Source organism: Erythrolamprus reginae, chromosome 1 (assembly GCF_031021105.1).
Source record: "Erythrolamprus reginae isolate rEryReg1 chromosome 1, rEryReg1.hap1, whole genome shotgun sequence".
NCBI lineage: Eukaryota > Metazoa > Chordata > Lepidosauria > Squamata > Dipsadidae > Erythrolamprus > Erythrolamprus reginae.
The window spans coordinates 6,999,143-7,020,419 of record NC_091950.1 but is presented as its reverse complement, the minus strand read 5'-3'; the positions used below and the strand labels follow the sequence as shown (position 1 = coordinate 7,020,419).

Below are 21,277 nucleotides of genomic sequence, written 5' to 3'. Positions count from 1 at the left end.
CTCACACCACCACCCCGCACAAATCACCTCAGTGGCCAAAACTCTCATCACCAGAACCAAACGCTTAGCTGACCATGAGCACTTAAAAACTGAATTGAACAAACTCAAAGATGTATTAATTTCTAATGGATTCAAAGAGAAAACAATAACAAACCTAATCAAAAAAGAGACACCCCCCAAAAAACAAGATCAAGAACAGGACAATGGCACCACCATCCTTCCTTACATCAAAGGCACCATGGATAAAATTAGTAAAATTCTGCACAAACATAACATCAAAACTTCATTTTGCACTAACCAAAAAATATCTAATATCCTAAGGAGCCCCAAAGATAAAATCCAATTGGAATACCAAGGAATCTATGAAATCCCTTGCAAAACATGTGCAGCCACATACATTGGACAAACTAACCGAAGAGTGAGCCAACGCATAGCAGAACATGTGAATGCAGTCAAAAAAGAAGAAAAGACCTCCTCCCTTGTCCAGCACATTAAAAAAACAGGGCACGAAATTGACTTTGAAAAAACTAAATTACTCCACAAAACAGAGAATTTATATAGAAGAATTTCTCTAGAAGCTATAGAAATTGAGAGGAGACCCCTTTGCATAAATAAAAGAGATGACACGTCCCGCCTACCAGAAATTTGGAAACCAGCCTTAAACAAAAAAAAAACCACTTCATAATAATCAGCATGTCAATCCTTCTAATTATTATGATTTTAGAATTTTATATTTGGAAATCAGCCTTAAACAAAACACTTCATAAAAATCTCCATGTCATTCCTTCTAATAATTATGATTACACCAACCAATCAGATCACTGAAACATAATCACCCAATTATTTGCTACATTCAAAACAAATCTCCACCCCCACACTATATACTAGGAAGAAATGACAGTTGCTAACATTCCATTTTACAACAACACAAAGATTGGAACTTCAGCCTGATGATGGTGAATGTGATTTCGCCGAAACGTCGCATAGACATGCAAAATATTACACAGGGCAAAACCCGAACTCAGAACAATCTACATACATATACCCGTGAAAATTTATGAAAACAAATGTGTGTATATATATATATATATATATATATATATATATATATATATATATATTTGTTTTTGTAGATTTTCACGGGTATATGTATGTAGATTGTTCTGAGTTCGGGTTTTGCCCCGTGTAATATTTATATATATGTCACATGTTTTTGCTGAATTTGAAAATTAAGGGAGACTAGGATAGATCTATTTTGCCCTTATTTTGGCCTGATTTGTTTTCATAGATTTTCACGAGTACAGGTATGAAGGTCTTGGCGTATAACCACCACTCATGAGCCAAACTACAGCAGTGCTCCCAACTGTTGCAGCCCCCTCTGACTTGCACACAAAGGAAACTGACAAACACCATAAACACATGACCAGACCACAAACTCGCATCCAAACAAAGGTTGTTACACCCCAGACACACATTACAAAACAGCTAAGTAACCTGCAGGCTCCAACTACTCAGGATATCACCCCCAATCCACAAACATCAACTAATCAGCATACATCAATTACATCAACGACCCCAAGTGTTACCCCACTGACTCACCAGGAAGTTTCAACATAACTTGCAGCTGCTGAGGCAGCACACCACACCCACCCACCAGTATTTATAGACAGAAGGCAGCTCAGGTCTCGCTGTGTTCGTCCTAGAACAAGGACAGAAGCACCAGCCTGAAGATGACAAGTGGGACCGCATTGAAACATCGCCAGAAATCTCTGAATCCTACACGGGAAGAAACCTGAATATGCCAAGACCTTCATATATGTTGTGGTTCCGTCTGAGGCCCCTCCGGGAACGGCTGACCTTCTGTCGGTTTCCAGCTCAGAGGGAGAGGCTGAGGAACAGGAGGTGCAGACAGACGAGGAGGAATCCCAGGCTGAAGAAGAGGGAGGACAGCCAGAGTCCCACCAGGGGGAGCTCTCCTCAGCAAGCAGCCTGGATTCCTTAGAGGAAAGTGCACAAGCCATAATTGATCTGCGACAACGAAGAGCTAATCAGAGACGGAGTCAATTGGCTAAATACTTCCAGCATTAAAGTGGCAGCAGCTGGGTTTGGGTGTGGTGCTCTTGGGAAAGGCTAAAAGGCAGACCCACCCTTCCTGGCTTGTGGAGTTTTATCTTTGAGAGTCGTGGGACCTGACTGTGAACTTTGGTGTCTTGGAATCCTGGTTTGTGCCTTTGACTATTGAAACCTTGGGGGAGTGTGCCAGCAAGAAGCTTGCTGTATTGTCTGGACATCAGGACCCTGCTGTACCGTATTATATCCTGTCTGTTGGGAAGAACAGGTTTTCCTCTGTGCTTATTTTTTCCAGTTATAAACTACTTTTGGCTTTTACCAGAGTGTCTGGCTGTTTTTTCCAGTTGGTGTTGAGGTCTGGGGGAACCCAGACAGAACACATATATATATTTGTTTTCATAGATTTTCATGGGTACAGGTATGAAGGTCTTGGCATATTCTAGGGCGAACAAAGATAGAAGCACCAGCCTGAAAATGATGAGTGGGACCTCATCGAAACGTCATCAGAAATCTCTGAATCCTACGTGGGAAGAAACCCGCAGCTTCTGCCTTGTAAGGCAGAGAATTAAACTCTAGGCCACAGGATCTGATCCCTTCAGCTTTGTACCGGGAAGGGGTTATATGTTTTTTCTGTCGGATCACCCTGGTATATTGAAGGAGTATTGCAGCTTCCTTTTTGCCTCTCAGCCCAACCGATATATATAAACCCAATCAATCAATCAATCAATCAATCAAAACATAAAATGTAAAAATAAATTCAATTGTAGGATATCCCTCTCAATAACATTGTTTTCATCCTTGACTTCTGTATGAGCTTCCATACTGTAACCAGTGAAGCCCCCTTACCTGTGGGACCTTGTAGATGCTGAAGGTGGAGGCCATCTGCCTTGAAGATGTGGGGTGGTCACCTCCAATGACAGAGAGCAGAAGGTCCTGCCTGTCACATTTATAACCGGGAACCATTTGGCCCCATGTGGAGAGAAAGGAGAGACTGATTAAAGAAATCTTTCTCTCCATCCGCATATTGTCACAAATGTGGAAGCCAAGTGTGATGTTGGGAAGGAGAATCAAATCTTTGTTGATCTCTGTGACAGCAAACACTAAGGCCAGAAACTGCTGATACTTTTTGAGTATGGGCCTATAGTAAAGAAAACATAGGGAACATTACAGAGAAAAAAGTTTGTGCCCTAACCATATTTTTGATGTTTTTTAATAGCAAATCCCAATTTTTATTCAGGTTTTTTTTCATAGATGCTCTTTGATTAAAACTGTATGGCTTAGTGACACAGGAGAAAGTCAAGCTGTACCATTGGTTAATTGCTCTCATCATTAGGAAATGTTTTCCTTAGTTTTTTGTTGCTTCTCTCTGCTGGTTTCCAAAGATTGTTTCTTATCTTCGTGCTTTGGAAAATAGTTTGACCCCCTAGTCTTTGTAGGAGCCTCTCAAATATTAGAACAGTGCTATCATGCCCCCCCCCCCATCCTTTTTATTAAATAGACACAACTCAATTCCTGCAACTGTCCTTTGTATGATTTAGCCTCCTAATCATCTTTGGGTGATTTTTTTTTTAAGAATTCATTTATTGAATTTTTCTGTTAAATATATATCTAAATAGATATTCATATTTTTTATTTCTGTGACACCAACAATGACTTGGTTATTTCTGTAAATTATTCCATCACATTTATATTATGAATAATATTTATATTTATGTTTACATTTTCATTTATATGATATTGATATAAATACTTCATTATTTTTCTTAATGTACAATCAGGTATAAAACTTTTTCCATATCTAAAGTGACCAGATTATAGCCTCGGTAAAGCAGGACACCATTGTGTCCGGCTTTACTGAACTGGGGGCGGGCAGTCTTTACCGAGCAGGGAGGGGTGTATGTGGGTGTGTAGAAATTACTCAGCTCTTTATGATGTCAGAGCTGGTGCTCCTTCAGGCCAATGTCTCCAAGCCCAAGTCCCTGACCCTTCCCCTTTGCTGTATAAGTGTGGAAGCTCTGTGGGCTTGACCGAGGGAGCCTTCTCCCCCTCCTACGTTTCTCTCCCACCCCAGCTTTTGCTTTGTCCTGCAGTTTCCCCATAGTTACATCAGGCCACCTTTTGCCTTTCACTTCTCATTGCTCCAAGTCAAGATGGACAAGACCAAAGTCCTTCACCTTGGTAAAAAAAAACTAGACACACATACAGCCTGGGAGAAACCCCACTTAGCAGTAGTGACTGTGAAAGAGCTCTTGGAGTCTTGGTGGATAATCAACTAAACATGAGCCAGCAATGTGCAGCAGCAGCCAAAAAACCCAACACTATCCTGAGCTGCATCAACAGGGGGATACACTCCAAGACCATGGAAGTATTAATATCACTCTACTACACCCTGGTCAGACCATATCTGGAGTACTGCATCCAGTTCTGGTCACCACACTTCAAAAGAGACATTGAAACTCTGGAGAAGGTGCAGAAAAGAGCAACCAAAATGATTAGGGGACTTGAAACCAAGACTTACGAAGAGAGATTGCGGGAACTGGGCATGGATAGCCTAGAGAAAAGGAGGGCCAGAGGGGACATGATAGCTGTATACAGGTATATGAGGGGTTGCCACAGAGAGGAGGGGTCATTCTATTCTCCAGAGCACCAGAGGGCCGGACGAGGAATAACGGCTGGAAGCTGACCAAGGAGAGATTCAACCTAGAAGTAAGGAAGAACTTCCTGACGGTCAGAGCGATCAACCAGTGGAACAACCTGCCTGCGGAGGTTGTGAACTCCCCAACTCTGGACACTTTCAAGAGGAGATTGGACTGCCACTTGGCTGGGGTGCTTTAGGATTCCTGCTCAGGCAAGGGGTTGGACTTGATGATCTGCATGGTCCCTTTCAACTCTATAGATAGATAGATAGATAGATAGATAGATAGATAGATAGATAGATAGATAGATAGATAGATAGATAGATAGATAGATAGATAGAGATAGATAGAGAGAGAGAGAGAGAGAGACAGACAGACAGACAGACAGACAGACAGACAGACAGACAGACAGACAGACAGACAGACAGACAGACAGACAAATAAAGTAAGTCTCCACTTTTGCTTCATCCACCCTTTCCTGTTCCTGTCTATTTCAGACCCTGGCTGCCTGTCTCCCTGCTCTCAAAAAAGCCCACTCGCTGGATCTTATTTATTTATTTGTTTGTTTGTTTGTTTGTTTGTTTGTTTGCTTGCTTGCTTGCTTGCTTGCTTGCTTGCTTGCTTGCTTGCTTGCTTGCTTGCTTGCTTGCTTGCTTGCTTGCTTGCTTGCTTGCTTGCTTGCTTGCTTGCTTATTCATTCATTCATTCATTCATTCATTCATTCATTCATTCATTCATTCATTCATTCATTCATTCATTCATTCATTCATTCATTCATTCATTCATTCATTTATTTATTTATTTATTTATTTATTTATTTATTTATTTATTTGGATTTGTATGCCGCCCCTCTCCGAAGACTCGGGACGGCTCACAACAAGTGAAACAAATCATAATAATCCAATTAATTAAAATATTTAAAGATTTAAAAAACCCCATCTTGTCCTTCGGGCTCTTCCTTTGCTGCCTGCTGAAAGCGCTGGGGCCAAGCGCGGAGCGGAGTAGTTTGTTGCATGGCCTGGAGGAGTGCGTTGCCTTTTCCCGTGTTCAGCTATAAAACTTCTTCGCTTTGCAGATTGGCTGACTTTGCAATCAGGAGAAGGAGAAGCTGCTAGACTCGATTTGGTCCATTCCTAAGGTAAACAGACATCCCGTTTTTTAAAAATCAAGACTTTTAAAAAATGCCACGGGATGCAGGACAAATTGCTCAAAGGCGGGAATGTCCCACCAAAAATGGGATGTCTGGTCACCTTACCCATATCACATAGTATTCTTTATCTTCACGATTTTGTCATTCTAAGTCAGTTTCACCATTTGAGCACAGTCCATTATTTTTTTATTATTATCAGATTTCCAGGGGACAGGACTCAGATTTCCAAACTTGTGCAAAAGCTATTCTGGCTGCTGTCAGAATAAGTATTAAGAGGTATTGGATTTCTCTGACCCATTGTCCTTTAATGATCGCTAATAGATAGATCTCAGGTTTGAAACTAATTTGCATTTTTGTTATTTCTTGGATCCAGTTCTTATCCCACTCCAGTATTTTTTGGCCTTAGAACATGAATAGCAGAATGCAGCTGGGAGAGCAATCATGGGCTTCCCTAAATATGCCCATATCACACCAACACTCTGCAGTCTGCATTGGTTGCCGATCAATTTCCGGTCACAATTCAAAGTGTTGGTTATGACCTATAAAGCCCTTCATGGCACCGGGCCAGATTATCTCAGGGACCGCCTTCTGCCGCATGAATCCCAGTGACCAGTTAGGTCCCACAGAGTGGGTCTTCTCCGGGTCCCGTCAACTAAACAATGTCAGTTGGCGGAGCCCAGGGGAAGAGCCTTCTCTGTGGTGGCCCCGACCCTCTGGAACCAACTGCCCCCAGAGATTAGAATAGCCCCCACCCTCCTTGCCTTTCGTAAACTCCTCAAAACCCACCTCTGCCATCAGGCATTGGGGAATTAAGATAATCTTTCCCCCTAGGCTTCTAAAATTTATGCATGGTCTGTTTGTATGTATGATTGGTTTTATAACAAGGGTTTTTAGCTGTTGTAGTATTGGATTTTTACATTCTATTTTTTGTCACTGTTGTTAGCCGCCCCGAGGCCATGGAGAGGGGTGGCATACAAATCCAATAAATAAATAAATGAATGAATGAATAAATAAATAAATAAATAAATATGTCCTCATGTGATAATAGGTGCTATGTTCCTGCTTGCATTTCCAGCATCTTGGGTTCAAGTTTGAATATATTTTAGCTAGTCTGGCTGGGGCCAGATGCCAACGATAATACATTTCATATAGATTCTCCTTATATGACGCTGACATAGTCAGTTGAATAGTATACCTAAAGTTTTTTGCCCATACTATCATATTGCCTTTTATTTTCTCTTCTTCCTTATCAACTTGTAATAAATAATTATACATTTTGAATATTTTTTCCAGTCCTAATAAAATTTTGTCTAATAGATTCTGCTCTTTGTCTATACCAAATTCTTCCATATCTTTCTTTAAATCTAGTTTTTATCTGTAGGCATGGCCACCCATTGATATTTATTCTTTCATCACCTAGTTCTTGTTTAGTATTTAATTTACCTTGTTTACCTAATAGTTCTTCATAATTTCTCATTTTGGTCTTTGGGTAGATCATGGCCTCCATTGTAGATAGCCATCTTGGTATTTTCATATAATGTTTTACCCTAAGTTTCGCCCCCTATTGAATTATTTTGGAAATGTGTTTTGTATATTTTCCCCCATAAATGGGTGTGCCAACCATCCTGCAAATCATGGCCCTCTAATGTTAATATTCTTCAATTGCTTAAAACTATCCACTCTTTTATCCATAGTAACGTTGCTGATTGATGATATATTTGGACTGGGAGTCACTGCTCACAGTCACTCATAGAAACATAGAAACATAGAAGTCTGACGGCAGAAAAAGACCCCATGGTCCATCTAGTCTGCCCTTATACTATTTTCTGTATTTTATCTTAGGATGGATATATGTTTATCCCAGGCATGTTTAAATTCAGTTACTGTGGATTTATCTACCACGTCTGCTGGAAGTTTGTTCCAAGGATCTACTACTCTTTCAGTAAAATAATATTTTCTCATGTTGCTTTTGATCTTACCCCCAACTAACTTCAGATTGTGTCCCCTTGTTCTTGTGTTCACTTTCCTATTAAAAACACTTCCCTCCTGGACCTTATTTAACCCTTTAATATATTTAAATGTTTCGATCATGTCCCCCCTTTTCCTTCTGTCCTCCAGACTATACAGATTGAGTTCAATAAGTCTTTCCTGATACGTTTTATACTTAAGACCTTCCACCATTCTTGTAGCCCGTCTTTGGACCCGTTCAATTTTGTCAATATCTTTTTGTAGGTGAGGTCTCCAGAACTGAACATAGTATTCCAAATGTGGTCTCACCAGCATTCTATATAGCGGGATCATAATCTCCCTCTTCCTGCTTGTTATACCTCTAGCTATACAGCCAAGCATCCTACTTGCTTTCCCTACTGCCTGACTGCACTGTTCACCCATTTTGAGACTGTCAGAAATTACTACCCCTAAATCTTTTTCTTTTGAAGTATTTGCTAACACAGAACTGCCAATACAATACTCAGATTGAGGATTCCTTTTCCCCAAGTGCATTATTTTACATTTGGAAAGATTAAACTGCAGTTTCCATTGCTTTGACCATTTATCTAGTAAAGCTAAATCATTTACCATATTACAGACGCCTCCAGGAATATCAACCCTATTGCACACTTTAGAGTCATCGGCAAATAGGCAAACCTTCCCTACCAAATCTTCCCCTATGTCACTCACAAAGACCCAGAACAGACCCTTGTGGCACACCGCTTGTAACCTGACTCTGCTCAGAATACTCGCCGTTAACAATAACTCTCTGATGTCTACGCTTCAGCCAGCTGCAAATCCATTGAACTATCCAGGGATTAAGTCCAATCTTCACTAATTTATCTATCAGCTCTTTATGTGGAACCGTATCAAAGGCTTTGCTGAAGTCCAGGTAGGCAATATCCACGGCACCACCTTGATCCAACGCCTTTGTGACATAGTCAAAGAAATCAATGAGATTAGTCTGACATGATTTGCCTTCAGTAAAGCCATGCTGATTTGGGTCCAATAAGTTATTGTTTTTTAGGTGCTGATTTATCCTCTTTTTGAGTAGAGTCACCATCATTTTAACTACAACTGATGTCAAGCTAACTGGCCTGTAGTTACCAGCTTCTTCTCTACTGCCCTTCTTGTGGATAGGCACAACACTGGCCATTCTCCAATCCTCAGGAACATCTCCTGTTAACAAGGATTGGTTAAACAAATCAGTCAGGGGGGTAGCAATGACAGATCTGAGTTCTTTAAGAACTCTGGGGTGGATGCCATCTGGACCCATTGCCTTATTTATCTTTAATCGTTCAAGTTCTTCTAAGACATCGGCTTCTAAGATCACTGGAGCTGAATCCGTACAATGCTATATCCCTCTATAGTACAATGCTATATCCCTCTATAGTATTATTTTGTAAGGTGTCTTTTGAGAAAACTGAACAGAAGTAGCTATTGAAATGGTCAGCGATCTCCTTATTCCCATTAATGCATGTATTATTCCCAGTACTCATGCACTCATCACCTCGAGGCTCAACTACTGTAACGCTTGCTACATGGGGCTACCTTTGAAAAGTGTTCGGAAACTCCAGATCGTGCAGAATGCAGCTGCGACAGCAATCATGGGCTTCCCTAAATATGCCCATGTCACACCAACACTCCGCAGTCTGCATTGGTTGCCGATCAGTTTCCTGTCACAATTCAAAGTTTTGGTTATGACCTATAAAGCCCTTCATGGCACCGGACCAGATTATCTCAGGGACCGCCTTCTGCCGCACGAATCCCAGCGGCCAGTTAGGTCCCACAGAGTGGGTCTTCTCCAGGTCCTGTCAACTAAACAATGCTGCTTGGCGGGACCCAGGGGAAGAGCCTTCTCTGTGGTGGCCCCAACCCTCTGGAACCAACTCCCCCCAGAGATCAGAATTGCCCCCACCCTTCTTGCCTTTCGTAAGCTACTTAAAACCCACCTCTGCCGCCAGGCATGGGGGAATTAAGACTTTCTCTCCCCCTAGGCTGTCACAACTGTATATATGGTATGCTTGTATGTATGTTTGGTTTTTATATATTAAGGGGTTTTAAATTTTCTTTTAGTATTGGATTTTATTGTACATTGTTTATGATTGTTGTTAGCCGCCCTGAGTTTTCGGAGAGGGGCGGCATATAAATCCAATAAAATAAAAATAAATAATAAAATAAATAAATATTTCCCAATCTGGGAGCCGGTAGGCACCCCTATTCAACTATTTTGTAGTAATTTAAGTTTTATTCTTGGCTTGTTCCCTTCCCATATACATTTGGTTATTGTTTTATTCAATTTCCCCCCCAAAAAATTATCAAATATTATTGGTGCTGTTTCAGATAGGTACTGTATAACTAACTTGGTAGGATATTCATTTTTATGAATGTTATTTTTCCAGTTAATGATAATTGAATCTTGCCCCATCTTTCTAAGTCCTGTATTGCTTCTTGGAGTAATTTAATATAATTATCTTCCTTAAATGATGAGTATCTTGCTGTAAACCAAATTTCTAGTTTTTATTTATTTTATTTTATTTTATTTATTTATTTATTTTGTCCAAAACACAATGAAGGTTGCAGAGGATATACTTGTAGTAAAATATAACAATAAAAGAATAGAAGAGAAGATATAGGGATAAAATATATCAATGAAAGAATAGAAGAAAAGATATAGGAATAGAAGAAAAGATACATGAGATATAGTAGAGACAAAAGGTCTCGGGATGGAAGGCACTCTAGTGCACTTATACACGCCCCTTACTGACCTCTTAGGAATCTGGAGAGGTCAATCGTGGATAGTCTAAGGGTAAAATGTTGGGGGTTAGGGGATGTCACTACGGAGTCTGGTAATGAGTTCCATGCTTCGACAACTCGATTACTAAAGTCATATTTTTTACAGTCAGGTTTGGAGTGGTTAATACTAAGTTTGAATCTGTTGTGTGCTCTTGTATTGTTGTGGTTGAAGCTGAAGTACTCATTGACAGGCAGGACGTTGCAGCATATGATCTTGTGAGCAATACTTAGATCATGTTTAAGGCGTTGTAGTTATTTAACTTTTTTTGTTACCTATAATTCTGTTTTCTCAGTTAGCTCTTTTACCTGATTTTTTGGAAAAAAATAGTTAATATTCTCACTTTTTCTTTATTAATTTTGAGTCCCACTACCTTTCCAAATTTTTCTATTTCTTTTAGTAATTATGTTTCAGATTCTATTGGATCTTCCAGAAAAAGTACCAAGTCATTTGCAAATGCCTGGGTTTTTAATACTCCTCTTTTTTTATCCTAGTTCCTTTTATTTCTTGGTTTTGTCTAATCTGAAGTAATAAAATCTCAATTGAGAGTATGAAAATTAGGGATGACATTGGACATCCCTGTCTTTTTTGGAGATGTTAATTTTTTTGGTAAAATCTCTGTTTATCATTATTCTGGCAGTTTGCTTTGTATATATCACATCAATCATATTTTCAAATTTGAGCTCAAATTTCATAACTCTTATCCATTGTTTAAAGAATTCCCAATTCGAATTATAGAAGGCCTTTTATGTGTCTAAGAATATTAAAGCCGCCTGTTTATCACTATGTATCTCATAATATTACAATATGTTTAAAACTACCCCAGCGCTGTTTCTCATTTGTCTACAAGATAAAATCCATTTTGGTTTGTACAGATAATTATTTTTCCATTCTTTCAGCCATAATTGACATAAAAATCCTATAGTAAGCACTTAATAAGGAGATAGGTCTGTAATTTTTTATTTGTTTAGTGCCAGTGTCTTCTTTATGTATCAAAGTAATATAGACTTCACCCCAAGATGCTGGAAGTTTTACCTTCTGTGATGTAATACAGCAATATAGCTTCTACTGTTTCAAATGTTGCCTTATAGAAGTCTCCAGGAATTCCATCTGGGCCTCGTGACTTGTTGCTTTTTTGCTTCATTATAGCCTGTTGCAGCTCTGATTGAGTTATTTCCCTACTGTCTTCATCTATTGGGTTTAGGATTTTTTCAACTAAAATTTTCCTAATTTCCTCCTTTTTTATTTATTCTCATCGTATAATTCCTTAATTTTGTATGATCTCTTTTTTCTTTTTTAGCTGATAATTAAGTTCCCCATCCTTATTCCCTAGTTGGTGAATCAATTATTTCTCTCTTTCTTTTTTCAATCTGTATGCCAACTATCTACGGGGCTTGTTAGCATTTTCAAAAAAAAAAAAATTGTTAGTCTTATCTTCCTGGTGTTTTTGTTGTTCTAGCAGATTTAATTTATTTTTATTAGGTCAATTTCCTCTTTGATTTTTTTTTTTTGTAAATCTTTCTAAACTTTTCAGCAGTGTGCAGCAGCTTCCAAAAAAGCCAACACAGTTCTAGGCAGCATTAACAGAGGGATAGAATCAAGATCACACAAAATTAATACCACTTTATACTGCCTTAGTGTGAGGCCACACTTGGAATATTGCATTCAGTTTTGGTAGCCACGATGCAAAAAGGATGTTGAGACTGAGTGCAGAGAAGAGCAACCAAGATGATTAGAGGACTGGAGGCTAAAACATATGAAGAATGGTTGCAGGAATTGGGTATGTCTAGTTTAATGAAAAGGAAGACCGTGGAAGACATGATAGCAGTGTCCCAATATCTCAGGGGTTGCCACAAAGAAGAAGTAATCAAGCTACTCTCCAAAGCAGCTGAGGGTTTCCTGCCTAAACAGGGGGTTGGACTAGAAGACCTCAAGGTTCCTTCCAACTCTGTTGTTGTTGTTGTTGTTGTTGTTGTTGTTACAATTCCATCAAAATCCCCGAGTAGACAAATGTTTTCCATGTCTATTTCCATTATCTTTTGAAGTAATTTATTATAAAACTTTTTCTGATCACTACTTGGAGCATATATTACCACAAGTAAAATTGGCATTTATGTTTATTAATTGAGATCATTAAAACCCTCCATTTATCATCAGCAAATATTTTTCTGGCTTCTAGATCTTTCTTAATATATAGGGCCATGCCTCACTTTTTTTTTCCTCTGAAAGAGTTGTATACAATTTTCCTAATTTTTCTAATTCTAAATATTTTTCATTTTGTTTTTGAATGTGCACTTCTTACAGACATATTATGTCAGCATTCTGTTTCTGTAGCTTAGTGAATATCTTTTTCCTTTTGACCTGAGAGTTTAAACCATTTTTCCTTAGTTTTCTAAAAAATGTTTCTTATCTTGGTGCTTTGGAAAATAGTTTGACTCCCTAGTCTTTGTAGGAGCCTCTCATATGTTAGTACAGTGCTATCCCCTGCCCCTCCAGGCTTTCTTTCCATTAAATGAACATAACTCAATTCCTGTAACTCTCCTTAGTATGTTTTAGACTCAGACTTTAATCATCTTTGTGGCTCTTCTCTGTGTGATTCCAGAGTCTCAAAATCTTTTTTTATTATTATTGTGACAATCAGAATTCAAAATTGAATTTATTATAATATTATACAAGGAAAGATTATTAAGCTTTACTTTTCTACTAGGCTTTTCTGTCCAAATTAACATTATATCAACTTTTTAAAAGTCCAGCAGAGTTTCAAATTGGTTGTTTCTCATTCTTTATGTGGTCTATCTTCTTGATATAGAGTTTTATAATGATTGAGAATTCAAGCCTGTTTTAGAATCAAAGACAAGAACCACACTAGGACATTAGAACAAGGATTTCTGAAAGGCACCCCAGAGTCCAGAACACAGTAAAAAAAATAATACATCTTTCCCTGCCAGGTGAAACTTACAACATTTTAAAACCAAGTTGGAATGGTTCCTTCTGAAACTTTGGGATAAGGGGTGATATAACAGTTGCCAAGGGTAAATTCCCACCAATAATAAGATCACCAGGCCTGTAATAATCCAATTTTCCGTAAGACTTGAACAAATTCTTCAATACACACACAGTTTGCCTCCTCTTAGCAATAGTTGGAGACAAGAGGCAGAAGAGCAGCAGGAGGGCCAGGCCAGACATTCTTGTCCTTCCTAAATCAGAAATCAAGATTCATGAAGAAGCTGAACTGCATGCATGGACAAAGAGAGAAGTGAGGAGAGCTGAGTCTCCACAAACCCAAGAATGACTCAAGGCAAAGTAATGTGACATATCCTTCCCCTAGTGAAAGACCTTGGAACATATTTTCAAAGCAGGTTTTATTCTGGAATAATTTGTGGGACACAAATCCAGAGGGATACATTAAGAATCACTCTTTTGATAATTGCAAAGAAAAGGAATCCTCCTATCCACTCAGCAGTATATTTTATTTGAATACCAGAATGAGAAAAACAAGTTTGTCTCTCTTGTTGTTAATCTCTAGTGGAGATAGATTTGAGAATCAAGGAGAAGTTGTGTATTTGAGTTACATGGAACTGAACATCTGGAAACAAGATGTAGTTTGGCCTGAGTCATAGTTTTTGTGATAGCACTGGGTGCTAATGAGCATAGTACTCAGGACAATCAGTTTTGTTCTAGTAAGTTCAAAAAATCATTACAAAATTTATACAAAATAACTGGTTGACTTGTATTTGTTACAGGGCGAAATCAGAGATTAATTTCTTCCATAGAAGTTTAAAATAGATAAGAACATTTCTCAAGAACTTACAGTAATTTAAACTAGTTTGACAGAGAAAATATGTTCTGCTACATTTTGCTGATCAAGTAGGGTTGGCAAAGTTTTGTCCTAGTATCTGAAAGGTGTCCGATATAAAGAAACTCTCACATGCAAACCTAGAAAAAACCCAAACAATTATGGATGCTTGGCCCTTCCAACATTAGGATTTAGCCATTTTTAAAATAAATAAACAGATAAAACACTGATTTAAGATATGATTACTCAAGATTATGAAATTTTGATGAAAACCTCACATTTTAAAGTGAAAAGACCTTCTCCTTGAGATGCTGCTTTCAAATGAAAACTCTAACCTAACTAACTAACAACGAGTCAGTTGAGGTGACAGAGACATGTCTTAGTCCTATTGTGCGGGAGAACTTTGAGCTGGTGACACTTGATGAAGTAGACAAGGCCATGGGAGCTGTGAGCTCCACCACCTGTTTATTGGACCCGTGTCTCTCCTGGCTGGTTTCAGCCAGCCGGGAGGTGACATGGAGCTGAGTCCAGGAGATTGTCAACACTTCTTTGAGGAAGGGGTCCTTTCTGGCTCCCTGCAAAGAGGCAATTGTGCATGTCCTCCTCAAGAAGCCTCCCTGGACCCAGCAGTTCTAAGCAACTATCGTCCTGTCTCCAACCTCCCCTTTATAGGGAAAATTGTTGAGAAGCTGATTTCACTCCAGCTCCAATGGTCCTTGAATGAAGCCGATTATTTGGGCCCACAACAGTCAGGATTCAGGTCAGACTACAGCATGGAAACTGTTTTGGTCGCACTGATGGATGATCTCTGGCAGGTCCAAGATAGGGGTCAATCCTCTATCCTGGTGCTTCTTGACCTTTCAGTGGCTTTCAGTGGCTTTTGATACCATCAAACATGGTATCCTTCTGCGCTGACTGGAGGGGTTGGGAGTGGAAGGTACTGTCTTACAGTGGTTCTCCTCCTACCTCTCCAGTTGGTTGCAGCCAGTATTAGTGGGGGGGGGGGTGAGAGGTCAACTCCTAGGTCCCTCCCTTGTGGGGTTCCTCAGAGGTTGGTCCTCTCTCCTTCGCTGTTTAATATCTACATGAAACCACTGGGTGAGATCATCCAATGAAAGGGGTTGAGTTACCATCAGTATGCTGATGATACTCAGCTGTACATTTCCACTCTGTGCCAAATCAGTGAAGCAATGGAAGTGATGTGCTAGTGTCTGGAGGCTGTTAGGGTTTGGGTGGATGTTAACAGGTTCAAAGTCAATCCCCAAAAGATGGAGTGGCTGTGGGTTTTGCCTCCCAAGGACAATCTCATCTGTCCATCCATTACCCTTTGGGTGGAACTTTTGACCCCCTCAGAGAGGGTCTAAAACTTGGGCATTTGCCTCGATCCACAGCTGATCTTAGAACACCATCTCTCAGATGTGGCAAGAGAGACATTTGCCTAGGTTAGCCTAGTGCACCAGTTGTGGCCCTATTTGGACAGGGAGTCTCTCCACACAGTCGCTCATGCCCTTGAGGTTCAACTACTGCAATGCTCTCTACATGGGGCTAACTTTGAAGAATGTTCACAGACTTCAGCTAGTACAAAATGCAGCTGCAATAGCTGTCATGGGCTTCCCAAGGTTTGCCCATGTATCAACATCACTCCGCAAGCTGCATTGATTACAGGTTGCTCTCTGAACCCAATTCAAAGTGCTAGTTACTACCTAAAAAGCCCTACATAGCTTAGTTACCTATGGGACCATCTCCAGCCTCATATATCCTAGCGAGTAGTCAGAGCTCACAGAGTCAGCCTTCTCCAGGTTCCGTCAGCCAGGAATGGGGCTTCTTTGTAGTAGCTATGACCCTCTGAAACCAACTCCCCCAAGAGATTTGCACTGAAAGGCCTTAAAATCTCACTTGACTTTAGACCATCATCTTTTGGCTGTGGCAAGGGGGGCGTTTGCCCAGGTCACCAATTGTGGCCCTATTTGGACAGAGAGTCTTTGCTCACAGTCGCTCGTGCCCTTATCACCTCAAGATTCGACTACTGCAATGCTCTCTACATGGGGCTACCTTTGAAAAGTGTTCAGAAACTACAAATTGTGCTGAATGCAGCCACGTGAGCAGTCATGGGCTTGCCAAGGTATGCCCATGTTTCTCCAGCACTCCGCGGACTACATTGGCTGCCAATTGGTTTCTGGACCCGATTCAAAATGTTAGTTATGACCTATAAAGCCCTATGTGGCATGGGACAAGATTACTTGTGGGACCACCTTCTGCCACACAAATCCAGTGTCTGGTTAGGTCCCACAAATTTGGCCTCCTCCAGGCCCCATCAACTGGACAATATCACTTGGTGGGTCCTAGGGGTAGAGCCTTCTCTGTGGGGGACCCAGCCCTCTGGAATCAACTTTGCCAGGAGATTTGCACTTCCCCCACCCTCCTTGCTTTTTGCAACATGTCCAGTCAGCGAAGAAATGGAAGTGATGTGCCGGTGCCTGGAGGATGTTAGGGTCTGGATGGGTGTCAACAGACTCAAACTCAACCCTGATAAGACGGAGTGGCTGTGGGTTTTGCCTCCCAAAGTCAATTCCATCTGTCCATCCATTACCCTGGGGGGGATTACTGACCCCCTCAGAGAGGGTCTGCAACTTGGGCGTCCTCCTCAATCAAAAGCTCACATTAGAGAAACATCTTTCAGCTGTGGGGAGGGGGGCATTTGCCCAGGTTCGCCAGGTACACCAGTTGCAGCCCTATCTGGACCGGGACTCACTGCTCAAAGTCACTCATGCCCTCATCACCTCGAGGCTCGACTACTGTAACACTCTCTACATGGGTTCGGAAACTTCAGAATGCAGCTGTGAGAGCAATCATGGGCTTTCCCAATATGCCCATGTTTCACCAACACTCTGAAGTCTGCATTGATTGCCGATCAGTTTACGGTCACAATTCAAAGTGTTGGTTATGACCTATAAAGCCCTCCATGGCATCGGACTGGAATATCTCCGGGACCGCCTTCTGCCGCACGAATCCCAGTGACCGGTTAGGTCCCACAGAGTTGGCCTTCTCCGGGTCCCGTCGACTAAACAATGTCATTTGGCAGGACCCAGGGGAAGAGCCTTCTCTGTGGTGGCCCCGGCTCTCTGGAACCAACTCCCCCCAGAGATCAGAATTGCCCCCACCCTCCTTGCCTTTTGTAAACTTCGGAGAGGGGCGGCATACAAATCTAAGTAATAAAATAAATAAAATAAATAATAATAAAATAAACTTCTCAAAACCCACCTCTGTCATCAGGCATGGGGGAATTGAAATATTTTCCCCAGGGCTATATAATTTATGTATGGTGTGTTTTTTAAATTATGGGTTTTTAATTTCGTATTATTATACTTGTAGTGTACATTGTTTCTATCACTGTTGTGAGCCGCCCCAAGTCTACGGAGAGGGGCGGCATAAAAATTAATTAAATAAATAAATACATACATACATACATAAATATACAAATACACAAATACACAAATACATAAATACATAAATAATTTATTTGAAAACTTATTTATGCCATCAGGCTTGGGGTTACTAGACCCCAGCCTCTGGCCAGTGAATGTGTAGGATGCTGTGTTATGTTTCTGAATGTTTGGTTTTTAAATGCTTAGCTTTTAAAAAATATTTTAAATTAATTATTCCTGTTAATTGGATTTAGAATTGTTTTATATATTTTATTTTATTTAAATGTTGTGAGCCGCCCCAAGTCCATGGAGATGGGCTGCATATAAATCCAATAAAGAAATAAAGAAATAAAGAAATAAAGAAATAAAGAAATAAAGAAATAAAGAAATAAAGAAATAAAGAAATAAAGAAATAAAGAAATAAAGAAATAAAGAAATAAAGAAATAAAGAAATAAAGAAATAAAGAAATAAAGAAATAAAGAAATAAAGAAATAAAGAAATAAAGAAATAAAGAAATAAAGAAATAAAGAAATAAAGAAATAAAGAAATAAAGAAATAAAGAAATAAAGAAATAAAGAAATAAAGAAATAAAGAAATAAAGAAATAAAGAAATAAAGAAATAAAGAAATAAAGAAATAAAGAAATAAACTAGCCCTAATCAATGAATGAATCCCAGCCACAAAAACTGACACCAGACCCAGGACAACACTGGATGTCACCACCAATCATTCTCACCAGACCAAAACCTATACCCACCCCACAGACAAAATACAGCCACCACCCAGAAGCCAAACCATGGTGGCACTCCCAACTGCTGCACCCCCTTCTGACACACACACAAAGCAAACCGACACATGCCATAAACCCATAGCCAGACCCCATGCAGAGCCAAACCAAAACCCGGTATGTTATACCACAGACTAATCTGCAGGCATCAACTGCAACAACTACTCAGGATGTCACCTCTAATCTTTAAACATCAACTAATCTGCATACATCAACTGCATCGACTACTCAAGGTGTTACCCCAACACCTAATCATGATGTTACAACACAGCCAACCAATCAACTCCACACACCGCTACCAGTATTTATAGAGGGGCAGCAGCTCCAATCATGCTTTGTTTGCCCTAGCACAAAGCACAAAGCACCAGTCTGAAGATGACAAGTGGGACTGGAACAGTGCTGGAAATGCCTCTTTTCTTTTTTTTTTGCAAAAAGTCCATATAACTTCAGATATTACAATAAATAAATGATTATACATTTTAATCAATCATTCATAAATTCTTTTTATATATGACACTTTATTCCAGGTATATTTTATTGTATTGCTTCTAAAACAAATTTGACCTCTGGGATTTGTACCAATTAACTCTTCACTCTTAGTAAAATAATTAAATTAATTATATATATCAAATTCTTAACAGTTAACAGTAAACACTCTAGGATAGTGAATATAGTAAAGGGAAGAACAAAATGAAGAAAGAAAAATCTTTCTATAACATATCAACACTCCTCATCCATTTTCTTTTAATTTCTCAACCACTTCCTTTTTATATTTATATTTATATTTATATTTATTTTTTATTTATTTTTTGTCAAACATGTATAGTATTATAGTACATATTAATATAACATAACATAACATAACATAACATAACATAACATAACATAACATAACATAACATAACATAACATAACATAACATAAAGACCGACCCAGGTAACTACAGACCAATCAGTCTGACCTCTATACCTGGAAAAATACTGGAGAAAATAATCAAAAAACAACTTACCCACTTCCTAGAAACAAACAAGATCATATCCAATAAACCAGCACGGATTCATCAGAAACAAATCATGCCAAACCAATCTCATATCATTTTTCAACACCATAACCAAGTCAGTTGACCAACGCAACTCAGTGGACCTCATATACTTGGACTTCAGTAAGGCTTTCGATAAAGTCAACCACAATCTCCTAATCCACAAACTAGAAAAAAATGGAGTAGATTACTACACATGTAGATGGATAAACAGTTGGCTGACCAACCGCACCCAACGAGTTGTCCTCAACGGCACCAAATCCACATGGAAAAAAGTAGACAGTGGAGTACCACAGGGCTCTGTCCTGGGTCCTGTACTCTTTAACATCTTCATCAACGACCTGGACGAGGGAATAAAAGGGGAACTAATAAAATTTGCAGATGACACCAAGCTGGCGGGGGTAGCCAACACCCTTGAGGACAGGCTCAGAGTACAAGAAGACCTAGACAGACTATCACAGTGGGCCCATACCAACAAAATGAGTTTCAACACCGACAAATGCAGAGTCCTCCACCTCGGCAAAAAGAACCCTAGACATACATACAGCCTGGGAGATACCCCACTCAGCAGTAGTGACTGTGAAAGAGATATTGGAGTCTTGGTGGACAATCAACTAAACATGAGTCAGCAATGTGCAGCAGCAGCCAAAAAAGCCAACTCAATCCTAAGCTGCATCAACAGAGGAATACGCTCCAAGACCAGGGAAGTACTAATACCACTCTACTACGCCCTGGTCAGACCCCACCTGGAGTACTGCATCCAATTTTGGTCACCTCACTACAAAAAAGACATCGAAACTCTGGAGAAGGTGCAAAAAAGAGCAACCAAAATGATTAGGGGACTCGAAGCCAAGACTTACGAAGAGAGATTGAGAGAACTGGGCATGGACAGCCTAGAAAAAAGAAGGTCTAGAGGGGACATGATAGCAGTTTACAGATACTTGAGGGGTTGCCACGGTGAGGAGGGGGTCTCTTTATTCCCCAGGGCACCAGAGGGCCGGACGAGGAACAATGGTTGGAAGCTGACCAAGGAGAGATTCAACCTGGAAATAAGGAAGAACTTCCTGACAGTCAGAGCGATCAACCAATGGAACTGCCTGCCAGGGGAGGTGGTGAACTCCCCAACTCTGGACACCTTCAAGAGGAGATTGGACTTCCATTTGGCTGGGGTGCTGTAGGGTTTCCTGCTCAGGCAGGGGGTTGGACTCGATGACCTAACGGTCCCTTTCAACTCTATTAATAAATAAATAAACATAACATAACATAAGAAGAATATAGTAATAGAAAGGATAATAAGACAGTAGGACATTAGGCACAAAGTGCACTTGTGCACGCCCCTTACAAACCTCTTTAAAAAGGGGAGCGGTCAATTGTAGATAATGTAAGGTTGAAGATTTTGGGGTTGGGGGAAGCAACAACAGAGTCAGGTAATGAGTTCCAGGCGGTGACCACCAATTAGATTTATTGGATTTATATGCCGCCCCGAGTTTGCAGAGAGGGGCGGCATATAAATCCAATAAATCTAATCTAATCTAATCTAATCTATTGCTGAAATCGTATTTTCTGCAGTCAAGTTTGGAGTGATTTACAT

General features: G+C 39.9%; 1 protein-coding gene across 1 annotated transcript in view; it reads right to left on the bottom strand.

Moving 5' to 3' along the window:
• LOC139173929 (vomeronasal type-2 receptor 26-like) overlaps positions 1-11,783 on the bottom strand; it is a 28,267-nt gene extending 16,484 nt beyond the window's left edge. Inside the window, exons 1-2 of the mRNA XM_070764287.1 lie at positions 11,653-11,783; positions 2,917-3,208 (exon numbers count right to left, since the gene is read on the bottom strand). Of these exons, the coding sequence (XP_070620388.1) occupies positions 2,917-3,208; positions 11,653-11,783 (423 nt within the window). The remainder of the gene's footprint in view (positions 1-2,916; positions 3,209-11,652) is intronic.
• Between the last annotated feature and the right edge of the window lie 9,494 nt (positions 11,784-21,277).